This window comes from Hylobates moloch, unplaced genomic scaffold (assembly GCF_009828535.3).
Source record: "Hylobates moloch isolate HMO894 unplaced genomic scaffold, HMol_V3 SCAFFOLD_14, whole genome shotgun sequence".
Taxonomy (NCBI): Eukaryota; Metazoa; Chordata; class Mammalia; order Primates; family Hylobatidae; genus Hylobates; species Hylobates moloch.
The window spans coordinates 69,763,693-69,786,621 of NW_026652289.1; the positions used below are offsets into that span (position 1 = coordinate 69,763,693).

General features: G+C 38.9%; 1 protein-coding gene across 12 annotated transcripts in view; it reads right to left on the reverse strand.

Moving 5' to 3' along the window:
- Window positions 1-4,251: 4,251 nt before the first annotated feature.
- CTDSPL2 (CTD small phosphatase like 2) overlaps window positions 4,252-22,929 on the reverse strand; it is a 126,659-nt gene continuing 107,981 nt past the window's right edge. For all 12 annotated transcript variants that reach the window (XM_058427865.1, XM_058427863.1, XM_032175470.2 and 9 more), the window contains 5 exons: window positions 17,418-17,480; window positions 17,234-17,313; window positions 12,743-12,869; window positions 9,750-9,845; window positions 4,252-7,372 (listed from right to left, as the gene is read on the reverse strand). In XM_058427865.1, coding sequence (XP_058283848.1) covers window positions 7,307-7,372; window positions 9,750-9,845; window positions 12,743-12,869; window positions 17,234-17,313; window positions 17,418-17,480 — 432 coding nt within the window. In that variant the 3' untranslated portion in view covers window positions 4,252-7,306. The remainder of the gene's footprint in view (window positions 7,373-9,749; window positions 9,846-12,742; window positions 12,870-17,233; window positions 17,314-17,417; window positions 17,481-22,929) is intronic.

Here is a 22,929-nt window from a genome sequence, read left to right on the forward strand (position 1 = left end):
TTTTTGATTTATATGATTTGATAAAGTTAAATGTTTTATTTTAAACCAAAACGAAAAACCAAAACCCTACCCCCATAAGTCGTAAGACATGAAACTGTCTCCATTCAACTTCCATGTATTTTTCCATACTTACAGGGTGCCATAAAATCCTAGAGTACCTTCCCGTTCCTGTCTGGCCAGCGGAAAAAACATGCCTTCCTCAGGGAGTGCCTAAAATCCACATGGTTAGTAAGCTCTCAGTAAGCCACACAAGCCGTACTCTCCCCAGAACCTTAACAATCTTCTGACCTGACTGTCCACTATGATGCTATCACCCAGTGCATTAACTGTCTTAGAGAAAGGGAATCCTTTGCATGGAGTCATATAACTGCTAACTGTCCTCCCACCCACCCACTCTATTTCCAAAGCGATCTTTTAAAATACACACCTGATCGTTTACTCCCCTGAGCCTCCTCTCCCCACAGCCAAGCCTAGCTTTGGCCGTTTAGCAAATATTGACTTTCTCTACTGGTAGATTTTAAGCTTAAGATTTTAAGGCATTATCTGTTTTGCCACCTTCTACCATTCACAGAGCCTGGCATGGTGCCTAATACATAGTAGTGGTTTTTCTTTTCTTTTCTTTTTTTTTTTTTTTGAGATAGAGTCTCTGTCACCGAGGCTGGGGTGCAGTGGCACAATCTTGGTTCACTGCAACCTGCCTCTCGGGTTCAAGCGATTCTCCTGCCTCAGCCTTCCAAGTAGCTGGGACTACAGGCGTGCACTACCATGCCTGGCTAATTTTTGTATTTTTAGAAGAGACGAGGGTTTCACTATGTTGTCCAGGCTGGTCTCAACTCCTGACCTCAAGTGATCTGCCCACTTCAGCCTCCCAAAGTGCTAGGATAATAGGCGTGAGCCACCGCACCCGGCCTAATGGGTCTTTTAAAAAATGCAAACCACTGCTATGTCTTTCTTAAAAAGCCTCCCTGACATCTGTGGTCCTGTGGTATTACAATATCCTGATCCTACTGCTCATTCTTGCCTTCTGGCTTCAGACATCTCTCAGAACCCGGTATTTAGTTCTCATCCCTCCTTCAGAGAACTACCTGCTTTAACATCTCCGTCCTCGTATGTTACTTGTATATTGCTTTATGGCTTATAACATGTTGACATTTCATTTGATCCTTGTAATTCTGAAAGGTAGGTAACAACCCTCTTGCTTAGTAAGTGGCTGGGTTTTCAGGGACTTGAATTCAGTTTTGATTCTGAATTTCATGCTTTCGTTGACCACGCTCTCAAGTCAACTATCTGCCTGAATAGACTGTTATTTCTCAAGGATTACTGCAGTGGCTTTCAAAACTGTGTGCGCCTCAAACTCCTTTGGAGCTTAGGGAAAATAGCTATCACAAAGTCTCATCACAGAAACTAGTGTGGGACCAGAGTGCTACTATGCTATAGTGATACTCATTATTTTAGCCCATACGTCAAGTATATTCCTCATCTTAGTGCACTACAATCTGGTTCACTCTTGCCATCTTCTCTCTCCTTTTCAAAACCAACCCCTTTTATTCTGGTTGGTATCAAGTGTTTTTCACCTCTGCTCACAGTAGTTCCAGCAATAAAGAATACCCTTCCTTCTAAAATTATTAGTGAGTAATGTTAATTAAGAGACCTACATTCTAGTCCTAGCTCTGTGATCTTGGGAAAACACTGTAAAATAAAGAGTACACCTAGAACTTGAAATTCCCTTCTAGTACAAAATGAATTATTACCTACAGGTCTAGTTTGTACCACTGTATATTCTTTTTTTTTTTTTTTTTTTTTGAGACAGAGTCTGGCTCTGTCACCCAGGCTGGAGTACAGTGGCACGATGATCTCGGCTCACTGCAAGCTCCACCTCCCGGGTTCATGTCATTCTCCTGCCTCAGCCTCCCAAGTAGCTGGGACTACAGGCACCAGCCACCATGCCCGGCTAATTTTTTGTATTTTTAGTAGAGACGGGGTTTCATTGTGTTGGCCAGGATGGTCTCGATCTCCTGACCTCATGATCCACCCGCCTCGGCCTCCCAAAGTGCTGGGATTACAGGCGTGAGCCACAGCGCGCGGCCTATTCCTTATATTTTATAAGAACATTTTGTTGGCCAAATAGACTTACAAACTTGAGAAAGCTTCGTATTCATGAACAAACATAATCATACAAAATGCCAAGGCACTAGGAAATAGAATATTATGGTGATAACTAAATTCAAGTCTCCCAGAGGAACTGCATAGTCTCAGGTCACAGCTTTCTCCAAGTCTCAATTTCCTTTATGTTTTTCAACATCAAAAGGGAAAGTAATGTGAAAAAAATGATACGCTCCTAAACAAAAAAAGCACTGTACAAATGTTAGAAATTATATTGTTGCTGATGGCTGATAAAATATCATCAAAGAGAAGTGCTTCCATAAAAGTTTTATTTATCCCCACAACAACCCTGTGAGGTAGGGTGATCAGGGCATTTGAAGATGAGAAAACTAAATCTACATTACTTGTTCACGGCTATACTGCATAGTAAATAAGAAATTAAATTGAGATTTTAAAATGTCCATGACTTTATATTGATTCACGTGGAAACAAGGCAGAGAGAATATTAACTCCCCCCTACCTTAATGCCAAAAGGACACTGCCTTGAAAAATCCCATTTCAAAAGATGAAAGTAGTATTTCATTGCTTATTTCTACAAAGATTTATAAAATAAAAAAATAGTGAAATATTTTACAGATAATATATATAATGGTCTCATTCAGGGACATGTCCTTTAGCTATGTATATGGTCAACTATTCCAAGTCCTAGAAATCCAAACCCTTAAAAAAGTATGAAAGACAAAAATGATAATGAGCAGTAGCCTTAATCTTCTTTATTATTCCTCCATGTATCTTGAATAAGCTCTGTGAAATCTGGTCCCAGTTTAAAAAACAAAACAAAACAAAACAAAACAAAACAAAACAAAACAAAACTCTACCACAAAGAGATGTCTGGTGAACTTTAATTTTGTTGCCTACTCTCAAACCAGTGTCACATTTAGCTAAAACATTGATTACCCAATACTGGCTATTAGAATCACCAGGAGAGCTTTAAAGAAAAAAAACAAAACAAAACAAAACCAACCAACCAAACAAACAAAAAAGCCTGAACTCTCAGGCCCCTCTCGAGATCCAGTGAGACAATTTTCCAGGGGTAGGCCCCAGGAATCTATTTTAAAAGCTCCTCAGAGTAATTCTAGTGGTCAGGTTTCAGAATCAACTGATGTATCTTAAAATACTAATATCAAAAGCATAAACTAGTACAAACTTGTCGCTCTCTCCCCCCCCGGCCCCACCCTTTTTTAAAAAAGATCTCAAATCATGTTATATCCCCAGAACTCTTGCCTCTGGGCAAGTAATTTCAATTCAAGATACAGAGAAACATTTTATAAAAATGTATCCTAGTTAGTGAGACTTGGATTCCAATAATAACTTAAGTAACATTTAAATATAAGATACTGAGTTTTGTGGTTCATATTCTGAAAATTCTTAAATGTATTTTATACAGGTTTGTCGTAGGCTTTCAACTCAGGGGAAGACATGAGAAGTAATGACATCAGCACTAAAAAAATACTATACTCAATTATAGCTCATGAGAGGAATAAGAAAGTGAATGAATGACAACCCTAAGGCCTTTTGGCCCATACATTTTTGTTCCCAGTCCACTCTTCCCCTATAAGGGGAAATAAAACATTCTTTACTAGTTGCTTGGCATAGTTATTCGGTGGGTAACTTAACTAAGTTAATTTAGATACACAAGATTAAAAGAGATAACAAATAAATACCTAGGAAGACAAAGAGAAGTCAGGTCAGAAAACCTTAACTAGCTAATGATGTAGTATATAACACCATCATATTAGTACAATTAAATAAAGGCTTCAATGTCCTTTACATTTTAGCTTTATGTGATTGACACAGACATGGAAGAGATCTGGTCCTTATGAAGAATTCTGTGCTCGCAGGAAAGATTTGTAGGAATAATGAAATGCTTTCTTCATTGATGAGATGAAGTCTCTGTTTTTCAGGCAAGTTGATGGAACAAAACAATGAGAAACAAACTTCTTTAGAAGGTTGAATGAAAGTAAGATCTAGCTGAAAAAGTCATTGGCCAAAGATAATTTAAAAAAAAAACCATTCGATGTTAACCCTTGGAAAAAAAAAAAAAAACCCCAGAGAAATACAAAAAAACAATGTACACATTCATTTCACTGACAGTTACAAGAAAATAGCCGTTTATAGAAGTTACACAATGCTTTCAACAAATCCCAAACAAATTTTGGGAAACAGATAAAGCCATTGGGTAAAAATAAATATACATACTAGCTAATATAAAACAATTTATGGTTACGAATTGTCATCAATTCTCTTAGGACACAAGGAGAAATATGGTGATATAAATCTGATGAGGGCTACATATATTACATGGAATTAAAAAACAACTGATTAAAACATCCTAACAATGATACAAATATTTAAAAGAATGTCCTAAAAGTCAGACATTTACCACTGGAAATAGCACGACTTTAATATGTACTCCAGAGTTGTAAAGTGTACACAGGTCACTTTCGCTGTGGTCTCATCAGGTATCCACCTCTCCTGCATTTACTAGTCAGTTTTTTAAGAGTCCATGTTTCCTGTGTGAGCTGAAGGGGCTGGGCACATTTCAATTTAAAAAATATACACCTCCAATTAACTAAATGGAAGTTTTTTACGTCTACCAACAGATAAAGAAGAGAGAGGATAATGGGAAGACAAAACATTGTATTAAGGTAGAAGGAAGCTGGCTAAATTGTCTCTGTAAATTATCTTAAATTTCGTATTAACAAATTTAAAATGACTCAAAGTAACGAAGAAAAAATATATTAATTTGGCCTCAAGAAATTTTCTCAAGCCATATAAAATTTTCTTAGTTTATTTCTTTACGGAAGCATCTTATGCTTGATCAGCTGACTTAAAGGAACTCTCCTAGTGTGGGACTGAAAACAATTTGATCATTGATAAAAGATGATTAGTTTAAAACGTTGGTTTTTATTATTGAAGTGCCCACAGGCACAAGAGTATATAGGTGCTTACATTTTCCCTTTAGATTATGGGAAAGCCCTTTGAGAATGCACTAAATCAGGAAATCTTTCAGCAATCAGAATGCTGAAAGTTCAGATCTTTTAAGTTTTGGGTTTTGCTGTTTGAGCATAACATAAAAAGGAAGGGAGCAGGGAGAAATGTAACTAGGTTCACAATTTTGAGCAAGAGCATATGTAAAGGTAACGTATGTACATTTTATTTCAAGAAAGACAGAAGACAAACAGCATAAAGATGCCCAGATGCCCTAAAGATAAATACATTTCAAAGATTCTCATTAAAATGAATCTGTAGTATTTTTTTCCTGCAAGCAAAATACCTTTCTTTAAATAAAATTAAAAAAATCAGTATTCTGAATTGCAAATGCTTTTGCTTTTTTTTTTTTGCAGAAAATCTGCCATGATTTTTTTTTAATGAATAAGGATTTTCCACAAAACAGGCTTGCTCTACATGCTAGATTTTTAAACAGTTCAGTGACACAATATGCTAACTACATACACAACAGATAATATAGTAAGAAAACACTCAACCTGATGAAAAGTTAAAATCTTCATTAATACACTGAAAATTGACATAACTCATGCCTTTAAAATCAAAAATACAAAAATTAAATGTTTTCCTAAAAAGATTTCCTTATTTTAAGGATTCATTTGAAAATGAAGCTGCATGTAATTTGTACAGTAAGTTGTACAAGTAAACAGGTAATATACATAAAAAATTAATTGACATACTCCTCAATTATCAGTTGTCCACCTTTAATTTCCAATACTGTACTTTCTTAACAAGCATACAAAATATCAAACTTCTCTTTAGAAAAAGTGCCGTTCTTTGACATCCTTTACACAAAAACAGTCTGAGCCTGTGGCATGTTAATGCAGTTGAGAGGCAAAGCATACGAACTTTTACAAATTCTACCTTCCATAAAAAGCCTCCCGAAAAGGAGATTACACGCCACTATAAAAATATCAACCTCTTGTGGTAGCTGCATTAGAGAACCAAGGCTTGAAGACTATTTTCATATAGCATAGAAAAACCACTATGAGAGCATATTAACTGCATTGGTGGCTTGGGAGTTTACTGTGCCACAGGATTATGCATAGCTACTGTTAGGTACCAAGACTGTTACACAGTTTTAAATTGATTGTAACTGAGAGCATAACAGAGGTACTACCAGCCCATGCAAAATAACTAAAAATACTGAGTCACTGTGCTGAATACTTCATTCCTGGAGAAAACCAAAGGCAGCAGTAACTAAATCAAGCCAAACAGGTGACCAAACTTTCTCCTCAAAGATTTGTGAGCACAGTGAAGTCTGAGGTATACCTTTATCCATTGAATCTGTGTGCCATTGCAAGATATTACCATTTGAGAATATACGCCATCACAATGGTTTAAATCTTTTGTATATTAGTCATTCATATATTCTTATCTACCCAGTCTCTCGATTTTTGAAAAGATTTCACCTACAGTAGAATATTACAGAAACAAAATATAAATGCATGTCTTTCTAAATGAAACTTACATGGACTAAAAGTAGAGAATATTTTTAAACAAATATACAATGTGCAGGCAGACAAAGCAGGAAAACGGCCATTCAAATGTATAATAAAAAACTAAAAATTGACTATCTCCAGAAAACTATGAAGCGCCTCAACTAAAAGGAATGCATAATGAAATTCTAATCTAATACAGGTCAAAAATGTAAAAAGGTTATAAACCTTAACAGGAAAAATAAAACAACTTTTACTGGCCATTCCTGTTGAAATGAGAATCATAAAGTAACAGAAAAGTGGCTACAAACCCACTTAGAGCACCAAACAGAGAGAAAATAAAAGTCCATTTTCATCTCTGTTATTATCATAAAATCCTGTGTGACTACAGGTCAAACTGCTGGTGGCAGAAACAGAATTCTTTATAAACTGCAGATGTCCTGTACATAAAAAATTTCACTGGAGTTGCACTAGTTCTAAAGACTCTTCTGTTTTAGCCTACCTACTATATGTATTCGATCTGAGATAGATAAAGTCTCTTTCTGTAACCCTTGATTATTATTGGGCACCAAAGATAAGAAAAGCAAGACGGGGTACAAAAATGCAAAATTTCAACAGTAATGGCAATGTTTTTGTCTTAGTCCAAAAGGGTCCTGCATTCTCTCCCCCTTCAGTGATCTGACAAGTCTTTGTACTTAATCTGGGGGCAGCAAATCATGCAAGCGAAATCTGTCTCTGATGTGTGGTCGAACATCTTCATTCTGTGTGGAAAAAAGACAATTTTTAAAAAGGCATAAAATTTCAAAGGTATGATCTTCATAACACAGACATTCTTACCTTGCAGAGGAAACATACCAGTTGTTACCTCACGACATATTTTATTTGCCAAATACAGATACTACATAGATGCAGTTACATTTAGATTTTGAAAAGAATTTTATTGAAGATTTTTTTTTTTTTTTTAGACAGAGTCTTGCTCTGTTGCTCAGGCTGGAGTGCAATGGCACAATCTCAGCTCACTGCAACTTCTGCCTCCTGGGTTCAAGCGATTCTTGAGCCTCAACCTCCAAAGTAGCTGGGACTACAGACGCCCACCACCATGCCTGGCTAATTTTTTGTAATTTTTGTAGAGGCAGGGTTTCACCGTGTTGGCCAGGCTTGTCTTGAACTCCTGACCTCAGGTTATCTGCCCACCTTGGCCTCCCAAGAAGATTTGTTTATTTATTTATAAATGAACGAATGAATGAATGAATGACAGGGTCTTGCTCTTTCACTCAGGCTAGAATGCAGCGGCACAATCCTGGTTCACTGGAGCCTCAAACTTCTAGGCTCAAGTAATCCTCCCACCTCAGCTTCCTGAGCAGCTGGAATTAACAGGCACACGCCACAATGCCTAGCAAGCTTGCTTATGTATGTATGTATGTATGTATGTATGTATGTATGTATGTATGTATGTATGTATATATGTATAGATGAGGTCTCATTATGTTGCCCTGGCTAGTCTCAAACTCCTGGCCTCAAGCAATCCTCCCACCTTAGCCTTCCAAAATGGTGGGATTACTGCTGGGTGCAGTGGCTCATGCCTGTAATCCCAGCACTTTGGGAGGCCAAGGCAGGTAGATTACCTGAGGTCAGGAGTTCGAGATCAGCCTGGCCAACGTGGTGAAACCCAGTCTCTACTAAAAATACAAAAAATTAGCCAGGCATGGTGGCGGGCGCCTGTAATCCCAGCTACTTGGAAGGCTGAGGCACGAGAATCCCTTGAACATAGGAGGCGGAGGCTGCAGTGAGCCGAAATTGCGCCACTGTACTCCAGCCTGGGTGAAAGCACAAGATCCTGTCTCAAACAAACAAACAAAAAACAGTGGGATTAAATAGGTGTGCACCACTACATCCCGCCAAAGTTTCATCAAGCAATAGAGGCCAAACCAAGACAGGTAAAAGGGAATTCTACTTTCTACATTGGTCTTTAAAGCTAAGTGTTCCATGTGATATAGAAATAGAATTCCCAGAATAAAGTTTCAGTAGCATAAGCATTAATTCTAGATGTGAATTGTAAGACCAAAATGAAACATTTAATTTTGTTTGTTTGTTTTGTTTTGTTTTGTTTTGAGACGAAGTCTCACTCTGTTGCCCAGGCTGGAGTGCAGTGGTGCAATCTCAGCTCACTGCAACCTCCGCCTCCCGGGTTCAAATGATTCTCCTACCTCAGCCTCTAGAGTAGCTGGGATTATAGGCACCCACCACTATGCCCAGCTCATTTTTGTATTTTTAGTAGAGATGGGGTTTCACCATGTTGGCCAGGCTGGTCTCGACCTCCTGACCTCAAGTGATCTGCCTGCCTCGGCCTCCCAAAGTACTGGGATTACAGGCGTGAGCCACCACACCCGGCCAATTTAATGTTATTTCTAACACAACTGCTTAGCAACTTGTAAGAGAAAGACCACTGAAATAGTAAAGACATTCAATCTATAAATTAAGTACTGATAAGCATAATATAATATATAAAGTCTGAAAATGTGGTTGGGCATGGTGGCTCACGTCCATAATCCCAGCATTATGGGAGGCTGAGATGGGCAGATAGTTCGAGCCCATGAGTTCGAGACCAGCCTGGGAAACATGGTGAAATCCCATCTCTACAAAAAATACAAAAATTAGCCAGGCATGGTGGCACATACCTATAGTCCTAGCTACCCAGGAGGCTGAGGCAGGAGGACAGATTGAGCCCAGGAAGTCAAGGCTGCTGTGAATAGTGATTGTGCTACTACATTGCAGCCTGGGTGACAGAACGAGACCCTGCCTCAAAAAACAAAAAAGTTTGAAAATGCACATAATCTTTTTCAACCTTTGCCCTTATCTCCCATGACAGATGACTTTATCATCATCATCATTTTTATTTTTTAAAGAGCTGGAGTCTCACCATGTTGCCTAGTATGACCTCAAATTCCTAGGCTCAATCAATCCTCCTGCCTCAGACTCTAAAGTAGCCAGCACTACAGGTGCCTATGATGGCACCTGTGACCTGGCTCACAGTTGACTTTATAAGTCAGTACACACAAAGCAAAGACATTTAAAAATATTTATTTCTATATAGTTGAGCTAACAAAAACACAACAGAAAAAGATGAGCTATACTTACCAGTTCTACAAGCTTCTCCAGGAATGGAATCAATTTTAGGAGTTCATTGTCATTTTTATCCATAAACCAACTTTCTATAGGGATTCCATTAGAAAGCTAAAACAATAAATAAGTAATTAAATCCTCTTTTACTTATATTTTACCTAGTTTGGAAAAAGTTAAAAAATAAAGATTTATTAAGTAAACACTTATCTAAAAGTTCCTTTGAAAAGTAATGTCACCAGACTTTGACAACTCAATAGTGCAAGAGACAGAGGATAAGGAAATAAATTGAAACCTATTGGTTTTTTTTTTTTTTTTTTTGAGACAGAGTCTCCCTGTCGCCCAGGCTGGAGTGCAGTGGCGCGATCTCGGCTCACTGCAGGCTCCGCCCCCCGGGGTTCACGCCATTCTCCTGCCTCAGCCTCCCGAGTAGCTGGGACTACAGGCGCCCGCCACCTCGCCCGGCTAATTTTTTGTATTTTTAGTAGAGACAGGGTTTCACTGTGTTAGCCAGGATGGTCTCGATCTCCTGACCTCGTGATCCGCCCGCCTCGGCCTCCCAAAGTGCTGGGATTACAGGCGTGAGCCACCGCGCCCGGCGAAACCTATTGGTTTTTCAGCGTCATTTCTTCTCAGAGTATATAAAACTAAACAAGAAAGTTCCATTAAAATACATTTTAGAAGGATCATTAATATAACTAAAATATTCCATTATTCCTTCAAGAAATAGTTACAATTAGTACAATGCTAGGTAGGCACTGTGAAAGATGGGACACCGCCAATCTAAAGAGAATACAGAAAAGCCTATACTTTTTCTTTCCCTTAAATACAGTGACCATATCTCCCATTCATTATTCTATTCCCATCGAGTAGGATGATAACTTGAAATACAGCAGAAACTTAACAAATTAATGGTATTTCATTGAAGAGGAGCCTAAAAACAAGAATGCAAGCCATATTTATTTTATGGTGAATAATCTCTGGGATAAAATGTTTTAAAATTTAGGCTAAATGGGCCGGGCGCGGTGGCTCACGCCTGTAATCCCAGCACTTTGGGAGGCCGAGGCGGGCGGATCACGAGGTCAGGAGATCGAGACCATCCTGGCTAACACAGTGAAACCCGTCTCTACTAAAAATACAAAAAATTAACCGGGCATGGTGGCGGGTGCCTGTAGTCCCAGCTACTCGGGAGGCTGAGGCAGGAGAAAGGCGCGAACCCAGGAGGTAGAGCTTAGTGAGCCGAGATCATGCCACTGTACTCCAGCCTGGGCGACAGAGCGAGACTCCGTCAAAAAAAAAAAAAAATGTTGTATATGAGATGGAGGATAATTGATATAATTTTATCAAGGAACCAAGATGAAATTCTTAAAAGACATTTTTAAATGTAAACAAATAAAAGTAAGGACCTAAATATAACTTAATATCATATACAGCTTTTCCCTTGTTTTCTTTTTATTACAGACATTTTGAAACACAGGACAAATCTAGTTTATACTCCAATCCACTTTGCATCATCCCTATTCTGGACTGGCTTACTGTGAAGTAAATCTAAGAAATCCTATCACACGGGGCTGGGTGTGGTAGCTCACACCTGTAATCCCAGCACTTTGGGAGGCTGAGACAGGTGGATCACCTGAGGTCAGAAGTTCGAGACCGCCGGGCGCGGTGGCTCACGCTTGTAATCCCAGCACTTTGGGAGGCCGAGGCAGGCGGATCACGAGGTCAGGAGATCGAGACCACAGTGAAACCCCGTCTCTACTAAAAATACAAAAAATTAGCCGGGCATGGTGGCAGGAGCCTGTAGTCCCAGCTACACGGAGAGGCTGAGGCAGGAGAATGGGGTGAACCCCGGAGGCAGAGCTTGCAGTGAGCCGAGATTGCGCCAATGGACTCCAGCCTGGGCGACAGAGCGAGACTCCGTCTCAAAAAAAGAAAAAGGAAGTTCGAGACCAGCCTGGCCAACATAGCAAAACTCCATCTCTACTAATAATACAAAAAAATTAGCAAGGCATAGTGGCGCGCACCTGTAGTGCCAGCTACTAAGAAGGCAGAGGCAGGAGAATCACTTGAACCTGGGAGGTGGAGGCTGCAGTGAGCTGAGATAGTGCCAATGCACTCCAGCCTGGGAGACACAGAGAGACTCCGTCTCCAAAAAAAAAAGGAAAACAAAAAAAGAAAAAAGGAATCATATCACATGGACATATTCATAATCTAAAATATACCTTGAAAGGATGACTCATCAGACAGGCGCAGTGGCTCACACCTGTAATCCCACCACTTTGGGAGGCTGAGGCAGGCAGATCACCTGAGGTCGGGAGTTCGAGACCAGCCTGACCAACATGGAGAAACCCCCGTCTCTACTAAAAATACAAAATTAGCCAGGCGTGGTAGCAGGCACCTGTAATCCCAGCTACTTGGGAGGTTGAGGCAGGAGAATCGCTTCAATCTGGGAGGCGGAGGTTGCAGTGAGCCGAGATCGTGCCATCGCACTCCACTCCAGTTTGGGCAACAAGAGTGAAACTCCTTCTCAAAAAACAAAAACAAAAACAAAAAAAGGAAGGAAGGATGACTCATCTATATTTGTAGTTATACGTCAAAGAAATATTAACAAAGGGTACAAATATATTGACAAAATAGTCTAAGAAAATATTTCAGAACATTAAACCAAATAACCAGACCAGAAGAACATAAACTAACTATAGTACTCAAATATGTTTATGATTAAATTACTAATTACTGATTTAATAACTGATAAGAATGCTATTAAATGATGCTTATCTTATAGTTTTCTTACTCAGGTTTTTCTTCATTTATGCTGCATGCCATTTAAGTAAAAACTTTCCAAAAGGAATATACCATTTTGTCATTTCTAATTCTAAAAAAATGACACATTAAAGGGAAATTCCACCAGTGAAAATTCTCTTCTTCTTCTCCCATCATATTCTGTTTGGCAGCATGTGTCTTCATTGTATTTTTTCCAATCTGAGTTTGTTTATCAACTTTCTTCCTACCTGATATGCAAAGGCTTGTGGTGAGTTGTCAATTATTATAGTTTTTGAAAGATCTCTTCCAAGAATATTTAAGTCCTTTATATAGTTTCCTTGTACACAAACACAATGTTCACGGAAAAGCCGGTGCCTAAACATAAAAATAAAAACAAATAAAAAAAAAAACTTTCTAAAAAGTAGAACATATACACACATATATATATATATATATACCATAGGCTTTATAGGTTAAGCCATATTAGTTTCTCTCTTGAAGGAAATTCAAACACAAATATGGGTCTAAGCGTTGGGCTGCCATTTTACTATAAAAATTCTTAGCAATTACTGAAAGCTTACAACCAAATATTACTGTGCCTTAAAGAACGTGAGTTTATCCCAAAATGTTATTATTAAATTATAAAGGGTAATTAAAAATTCTAAATTGTTTTTGTAATTTATTTACCCAAGAAAGCTCAGCTCAGATGCAGCATCTGGTTGTCAGCGAGGTCCTGCTTTTTAACCAATTTTCCAGATGGTTGACTGAGGAACAAGGAGGTCAAGTGACTTGCCCAAGGTCACACAGTAAGTCAGTGGTTAGCCCCGCATTGGAACCCAGGATCCTCCTGGCTTCCAGTCCTTGGCTCTAACCAGTGGACCACACAGCCTCCCTATCCCTGTACATGCCAGAATAGAAAATATAAGAAGGAATGTTTTTGTGTTGGCATTTGAAAAAATGCTTTTTAGATTTCCTTATATTTTTTGAGAAAAGGTCCTAAGACCAAAACATTCCATCATTTCAACTTTTCCTAAACACCCCTCTTTCTTTTAGTATATGTATATGATCATTTGAAAAAACAGATTAAATGAAATGAGGAATTCAGATTTAAGTATCAAGTATTATAAATGTAAACTGTTTCACCCAAATAGAAAAATGCTACATCATTTTAGAAAGCTATTAAAGGTTTTACAATAATAAATACTAAAGTGATTATTATAATCTCAATTTATATTCAAAATACTAGTCTCTGAATATTACTAATAATTGATTCATATAATTTTTTTCTACCTTGAAGTACTCTATTCTGTATATATTAATAACTGGTAAGTTGTCTTCCCTGTGTCTTAATCACACTAACAATTTTGCAAAACCTAGGACCTATTTGGACCTGTATTTCAAATTATGCAGTTTCAAGAAATGGATATTTTCTACCCGCAAAATCTGTCACAGTGCTACCAAGAATAAATAAAAATCTACATATACACACACAAATAAAAACTCAACCTTAAAATTATCAGTGCCAGTTGGTATGGCAAAAACGAAGAATTTAACAGACAAAATGTGTAAGCAGTTCTTTCCCCCCTATTATAAGGAATAACTTTAATAATCACAGTCAAATGATCATCTGGCCCCAGGAAGGTTTAGTCAGTTCTACTTTGAAAAAACAAACAAAAAAAAGACTAAGCAAATTAATTCAAGCCTTGGTTGGGCCTAAATAAGATTCATTGTTTTATTTCTATAAACATTTGGATATGAGGAAATTGGAAAGGCAGATACAGCATGTAAATTCAAGTCACTGTTGATGCCTCTTCAACAACAGTGGCAAACTCATTGAGACAGGAGATGACTGAATCTGTACGCAGATACTACAGTTATTTTAATTAAATTACAGTAAAAGCCTTCCAATTATTCATTCAGGAATCTGAGGGTGTATAGCATGTATTTGCATTTTTAGAAAAAAACTATTTGTACCAGTCATCAAAGAGCAGATCATCCATGTGACTATAGACTTGCGTTAGAAACTCATGAGATTTAGAGATCACAGGAATTTCTTTTTTTCTTTTCTTTTTTTTTTTTTTTTGAGATGGAGTCTCCCACTGTCGCCCAGGCTGGAGTGCAATGGCAGACTCTCGGCTCACTGCAACCTCTGCCTCCCGAGTAGCTGGGATTACAGGCACCTGCCACCATGCCCAGCTAATTTTTTTTGTATTTTTAGTAGAGACGAGGTTTCATTATGTTGGCCAGGCTGGTCTTGAACTCCTGACCTCGTGATCTGCCTGCCTTGGCCTCCCAAAGTGCTGAGATTACAGGCGTGAGCCACGGCGCTCAGCCTAGATCATAGGAATTTCTTAGAATCTACCTTGTCACCGACAAATTCCCTATAGCACTCACAATCTACTGTTTGAAAAGCTTTTGTTGGCCGGGTGCAGTGGCTCACGCCTGTAATCTCAGCACTTTGGGAGGCCAAGGTGGGCAGATCACGAGGTCAGGAGTTCCAGACCAGCCTGACCAACATGATGAAACCCCGTCTCTATTAAAAATAGAAAAATTAGCTAGGCATGGTGATGCGCACCTGCCATCCCAGCTAATCAAGAGGCTGAGGCAGGAGAATCGCTTGAATCTCGGAGGCGGAGTTTACAGTGAGCCAAGATCGCACCACTGCACTCCAGGCTGGGCGACAGAGCAAGACTCTGTTTCAAACAACAAGCAAACAAAAAAACAAGCTTTTGTTTCAGATTTCTCAAAATACGTCTAGATAAAACAAATGGAAACCCTCAAGTGTGTAGGTTTTATAAATCTAGTTTAAAAAAGGATTGTTAATTTATAACACATTGTCATAGCATGACTATCATTTGCTCCTCATTAGTAAATGAAAGCTCCAAGAGGGAAGAGCTTGTGTTGCTCACCACTGTTCCCTGGAATACTGGAGGTGCTGAACAGAAATCATTATAATGAATGAAGTCATCAAAACAAAATCACTGGGTATACTTTAGTAAAGTGAGGTAAAATTAGTATAAATTACAATATACTTTTGTGAATAGAAAATACCATTTCCCATTTGTGTGACTGCAGCTTACTTATTTTGACCCTTTAGATTAAAAAACAAAAGATATCACAGCTTTATTTAGAAGAAAAAACCTTCCAAAATATGAACATTAGGAAAAGCCTTTCAGTATACTTGCAACCACTGAATAATAAAGGTACTGTTAACAGCAGAAAATACAGTTTAGGATTTTCCAGTAAGACAACATGGGAAAAGTATTTAAGAAAATTTATACTCAGCTGGGCTGGGTGCGGTGGCTCACACCTGTAATCCCAGCACTTTGGGAGGCCAAAGTGGGTGAATCACTTGAGGTCAGGAGTTCAAGACCAGCCTGGCCAATATGATGAAACCCCGTCTCTACTAAAAACACTAAAAATTAGCCAGGTGTGGTGGCACGCACCTGTAGTCCCAGCTACTCGAGAGGCTGAGGCAGGAGAATCTTTTAAACTCAGAAGGCAGAGATCGCAAACTGCACTCCAGCCTGGGCAACAGAGTGAGAATCCGCCTCAAAAAAAAAAAAGACAAAGAAATAAAGAGAGAAAGAGAGAGGAGAGAGACAGAGAGAGAGAGAGAAAGACAGAGAAAGAGAGAGAGAGAGAGAGAAAGAAAGAAAGAAAGAAAGAAAGAAAGAAAGAAAGAGAAAGAAAGAGAACGAACCAACCAACCCAGCTATTAAAGTCTTTTTTTTTTTTTTGAGACGGAGTTTTGCTCTTGTTGCCCAAGCTGGAGTGCAATGGCACGATCTCGGCTCACCACAATCTCCGCCTCCCAGGTTCAAGTGATTCTCCTGCCTCAGCCTCCTGAGTGGCTGGGATTACAGGCATGCGCCACCATGCCCACCTAATTTTGTATTTTTAGTAGAGACGGGGTTTCTCCCATGTTGGTCAGGTTGACCTTGAACTCCTGACCTCAGGTGATTAGCCGGACTCGGCCTCCCAAAGTGCTGGGATTACAGGCGTGAGCCACCGCGCCCGGCCCTATTAAAGCTTTTATGAGCCGTTTGTGTCATCTCTCTCAGCTTTTGATCAAAAATTCAAAGATTAACCCCTCATCTTAAAGGATACAGCAAGACTGCTGCAGTCTTACTATCTCACTTCAGCTGACAAAACAATGGAACTAATTATCATAATGTTTTAAAATCACCACGGCACTCCCACTAACCAGGAAAACACTGCATCTGCTGGCTCAGGGCACACACAAGGAACTGAGTCCAGTCAGGATAACTTGAGTGACTAAACCCATTGTAATTTCCAATCAGATTCATGTAACATTTTCTTTCCATGGAAGATACATTTGCTTGATCCTTTCTGTTAAAAAATAAATTTTCTCTATGCCATTAAAAAGTAAATTAACATGCATTACCTCAGAGACATATGGAGACGAAACATCATGCACAATGTGGAAAAATTCCACACAACCCCCCCAACCCCTGTCTCCCCCAATCCCAAAAGAAATGAGGATATAGATGTCACAGTGAATAAAGGCACTGGATCTTTGTATCCTTTAAAGAACGTCTGTCTGGAGTTGCATCATTAGGAACTCTTTTAAAGAGTTTAGGGGCTTAAAAAATTCATTTATATTCACCATTTAACACATATGCAGCCAAATGAAAATGGCCATTAAAATGAAATAGAATCAGTAATTTCATAGATCAGTGTGACAGACATTTCCACTATTTCTTAATTAAATTTACCTGACCAGTTGCTTTTTAGGGTCTAGTATGTTCAGTAACTTGTCTGCATACACCTTCTTAGAAGCAGTAAAAAGAATGATCTATAAATTCAGGGGAAAAGAAGTAATCATTATACATGGTCTAAATATGGGTACTATATTGAATAAAATAAAAATACATATGTAATTAGCTTAAGCATGTTTACCTCATACATCTGAGACATTCGTTCCAGGAATTCCCTGAAAAATGGTCTTAATCTCACATAAACCTAAGGAAATACAAAGATAAGTTTCAGCAAATAAACATACAATGGGAAACCACTTCTTTTTAAGATGTGCTGTATTCTAACTTTGACTATAATGAAAAAGTTCATGTTTTAAAAGTATAGAAATATTAACTAAGTACCACTCAAACCAAGTATATTTCACATACAATTGATCACTTAAACCAATCTCTTTGGTGGGATAATAATCATCACTGATGATCAAATCATTTTTACTAATAGCAGCATACAGTACTTCACTGGTATGTAATTTTAATAAACATTTAAGCTAAAAATGGAAAGTTTCCCTCTGAGATTTTGATCCACCAATAAGCTCCATCTTCCAGCCACGTAGCATCCATCCAATTACTGTGTCCACCTCTAGCTGACCTGTCTCAATGACCTTCCTCAATAATTATTCAGAATTCCTTCAAACAACCACCTGCTAAAAATATCTCTTTTAAATTTATATCAAGGTAAATAATATTCAAAAGGAGACATCTGGATTGGTGGGTTTAAATAACCTCAGTTTTTCAGAAATCAATCATCCTATTCTACATTTAATGACTCAGATGTGGCATCTAAATTAGCACTATTGGCTACTTGAAATTAAAATTGTAACAGTCAAACACAACAGTTCTCAAAACCTACTGGTCAGTATCGGAAAAGACTACAGTTCCCACAGAGCTGCTTTACATATATTATTTTCTTATTTCTGTGTCTCTCTTTGCCTACATTTAATATAGCTCCTATAATCTAATATTCAAAAAGCCATGAGCAACTATTAAAACTATTTACATTCTGACTCCTCTAAATTGTATTCATTTTGTTACAAAATTTTACAGAAAGAAAAATACTGTACTTCATATACCACAAATAACAAGTATTTATTGAACTAGATTCACGGATTCAGATTAAAAACAAACCAAACACCTTGTGGTAGCAACAAATTCAAATCTAGGCTTAGTGGAGTTTCAATTCTGGCATCCACATACATGCACACAAAAATGCCCCCACAACAAAAATCTAGTTCTAGGAATGTTTTAGGGCAAAATAGAGAATTTCCTTAAGAACTGACCACTTATAGGAGACAAATTTTGTTTGTTTGAGATGGAGTTTCACTCTTGTGGACCAGGCTGGAGTGCAGTGGCACGATCTTGGCTCACTGCAACCTCCGCCTCCTGGGTTCAAGTGATTCTCCTGCCTCAGCCTCCCGAGTAGCTGGGATTACAGGTGCTCGTCACCACGACTGGCTAACTTTTTGTACTTTTAGTAGAGACGGGGTTTCGCCACGTTGGGAAGCCAGGTCTCAAACTCCTGACCTCAGGTGATCTGCCTGCCTTGGCCTCCCAAAGTGCTGAGATTATAGGCGTGAGCCACCAAGCCAGGCCAGAAGACAAATTTTGAATGATCATTACTATGCTAATAATATCACTCTGTCCCCATCTCTGGACTAGATAAAGGTTTACTTGTTTTTAATCCTATTAGTTTTTTTTTTTGAGGAGTCTTGCTCTTTCCCTCAGGCTGGAATGCAGTGGCGCCATCTCGGCTCACTGCAACCTCCACCTCCAGGGTTCAAGCAATTCTCCTACCTCAGCCTCCGGAGCAGCTGGGATTACAGGCATGGGCCACCATACCTGGCTAATTTTTGTATTTTTAGTAGAGATGGGGTTTCACCACGTTGTCCAGGCTGGTCTCAAACTCCTAACCTCAAGTGATCTGCCTGCCTCCCAAAGTGCTGGGATTACAGGCGTAAGCCACTCCGCCCGGCCTAATCCTATCAGTCTTGACTAATCAAAAACAAAGTAAACCACATACCCCTCCTCAAAGCAGAAAAAAAGAACCAAATCCTCAGCACCCAATCACCATCATTTAGGATAAGGTCTAAAACATTTAACTATAGTTGTTCTTCTAATCAATTTTAACATTTTCATCCTGAAACATTTGGTGTAGTTTGTAGCCTTGATTGAAAACCACACACACCTTATTTCTTTGGTAAGCCAAATAACAACAGATTTGTATATATATTATTTTACTAACAAAATCACTTTAATCAACTGAGTCTTTTCAAAACAGATTTGTAATGGTTAAGAAAAATCCATCAATTCTGCCAATACTTTTTCTGAGTTCCATCTCAAGGTAGATGATAGACTATAAACTATCAGAACCTTTTACTTGTTGCCGGTGTTCATCACTCACATGCGGTTAGTAACCAAAAATCTTTCATTTTTTCATACATATATAAATGTTTTATTTTCAATATCCCTATTATCACTTGCTCCATATACAGGCTGAGTGTCCCTTATCTGAAAATGCAAAATGATCCAATGAGCATTTCCTTTGAAAGTCATGTCAGTGCTCAAAAAGTTTCAGGCTGTTTTTGTTCTTTTTTTAAGACAAGGTTTCACTCTGTTGTCCAGGTTGGAGTGCAGTGGTGCAAACATGGCCACTGCAGCCTCGACCTCCTGGGCTGAAGTGATCCTCCTGCCTTAGCCTTCCACGTAGCTGGGATGACAGGTGCATAACACCATGCCTGGCTTTAAACAATTTTTTTTTGGTAGAGACGGGCTCTCACTATCTCACTATATTGCCCAGGCTGGTCTCAAACTCTTAGGCTCAAGCAATATTGCCTTGGCTTCCCAAAGTGCTGGGATTATAGGCATGACCCATCACACCCGACTAAGTTTCAGATTTTCTTTCTTTTTTTTTTTTTTTTTGCGAGACCGTCTCATTCTGCTGCCCAGGCTGGAGTGCAGTAACATGATCTTGGCTTACTGCAACCTCTGCCTCCCGGGTTCAAGCAATTCTCATGCCTCAGTCTCCCCAGTAGCTGGGGTTACAGGCATGTGCCACCACATCTGGCTCATTTTTGTATTTTTAATAGAGACGGTTTTCACCGTGTTGACCAGGCTGGTCTCAAACTCTCAAACTCAGGTGATCTCCCCACCTCGGCCTCCCAGGGTGCTGGTATTACAGGCATCAGCCACCACACCTGGTGATAAATTTCAGATTTTGAGGCATTTCAGATTTTGCATTTTTCTGAATTAGGGATATTCAACCTGCAGTAAACTAAGATAAGCAGAGCCTCTTTGAGATTTATTGCCTCTGAACACAACACAATTCCACCGCACAAGAATATGTCGAGTTAACAATATTTTCCAGCCATAGTAAGTGGAACATTGCTCAAAGGTGACATTTTCCAACTTCTCATACAGTGACTTCCAGATTAGGTCAAAGCTATAACTTCATTGTGCATACTACTACTTTAACTATACTTAAATATAACATGCATCTTAAAATTTGACATTGCTTTCAAAATGTGTTTGCTTACTGGGGATAAAAGGTGGCACTGAAGATAAAGGAACATATTGCTAGAGTATTTCTTTACTATGAGAATAGAAAGAGTAATTGTTGAAAGTAATAGTTTCTATCCTCAGAACACATTCACCATGTGAACAAGAAGGTATTTCAGTATTAAAAGACACAGGCAGAGAATGAGGGAGGAAAGTGGGAAGAAACATAGAAAGGTACCAGGCTGGGGTTAGGGCCACATGGGGTTGTGCCATGTGATGCAAAGGCAAAATCTCAGAAACAGAAGTAGAGATGAGATATAAGGCCAGCAGCATCTAAGTCATTTGGATATAGGTAAGTGTGAACAGAAATATGTAAGTCAAGAAGCGCTACGTACTGTCTGGTAAGAACAAATAAAGAACATCTGTCAGGTACATACAATACAACGAGCTTAACTTTTGAGACTACCATTACTTTATTATGTTAGGTCAGAGATACAAAAACAGACAGAATGCACACATAGACATGCATCCAAATGCTTTAAAATCTATTCTACAAATAGCATTAACTCCATTTTTCTTCTAATTTTACTCTCATACAAAGATTCCTTTCCTGAGCTGCCCACTTCCCATTTTCTACATTTCCTTAATCCACACCTTTCTCTACTTAGTATTTTACCTTCTTGAAACTTGCAACTCTTCAAAATTATGTAATCTCCCAAAGGCCAAAAGCTTCATTTCAGTCTAGTATACATGTTTCTTCAAATCGATAATACTTTATTTATAGTACAAATAATTTTAATATTTTCTCAGTAAACCAAATATATTGTGGAAAATGTCAAAAGTTTAAAAATAATGCCTAAAGTCATAATAAGAAATAATTACATTAAAAAACTATTCAAAATTGACTACTACTTGAAGATACGGATTTATGAACATGTTCATTATGCAAAACTTTTAAAATGAAAATCTATCAGAATATCTGTAAAAGAGTGTTGTGGTGCCAGGCATGGTGGCTCACGCCTGTAATCCCAGCACTTTGGGAGGCCGAGACGAGTGGATCGCCTGAGGTCAGGAGTTTGAGACCAGCCAGACCAACATGTTGAAACCCTGTCTCTACTAAATATACTACTAAATATACAAAAATTGGCTGGACGTGGTGGCATGCACCTGTAGTCCCAGCTACTGGGGAGGCTGAGACCGGAGAATTGCTTGAACCCAGGAGACAGAGGTTGCAGTGAGCCAAGATGCGCTACTGCACTCCGGCCTGGGCAACAGAGTGAGACTCCATCTCGGGGGGGGGGAGGTGTTGTAAACTGATTTTACCAAAATTTAAATTTTACACAGAAAATGAATATAATTTTTTTTTTTTTTAAAATGGAGTCTTGCTCTGTTGCCCAGGCTGGAGTGCAATGGTGTGGTCTCAGCTCACTGCAACCTCCGTCTCCCCCAGGTTTAAGCGATTCTCCTGCATCAGCCTCCCAAGTAGCTGGGGCTATAGGCGCATGCCACCACAACTGGCTAATTTTTGTATTTTTAGTAGAGACGGGGTTTTGCCATGTCGGCAAGGCATGTGATCTGCCTGCCTTGGCCTCCCAAAGTGCTGGGATTACAGGCGTGAGCCACCGCGCCCAGCCATATATATAATTTCAAAAAACCCACTACACTAATACTACTTGATATGAGTAATACTTGATGGTCTATTTTTTTGTATTAAGATAAAAATTGTATATAGATAGTACTGAAAGGCTATTAATAGTTAACAAAGCTGGATTTTTAAAAAAGTAGTCATTGGCTGGGCGTGGTAGGTCACGCCTGTAATCTCAGCACTTTGAGAGGCCAAGGCGGGCGGATCACCTGAAGTCACGAGTTCAAGACCAGCCTGGCCAACATGGTGAAAACTCCGTCTCTACTAAAAATACAAAAAATTAGCTGCGCATGGTGGTGGTGCACGCCTGTAGTCCCGCTGAAGCGGGACAATCACTGGAACAGGAAAGGTGGAGGTTGCACTGAGCTGAGATCACACCACTGCACTCCAGCCCGGGTGATTAAGCAAGACTGTGTCTCAAAAAAATTAAAAAAATAAAAAATAAAAAGGTAGTCATTAAAATGATAATCCACTTATAAACTGATTCTAGATATTATGTGGTAAAGTCTGTCTAAAT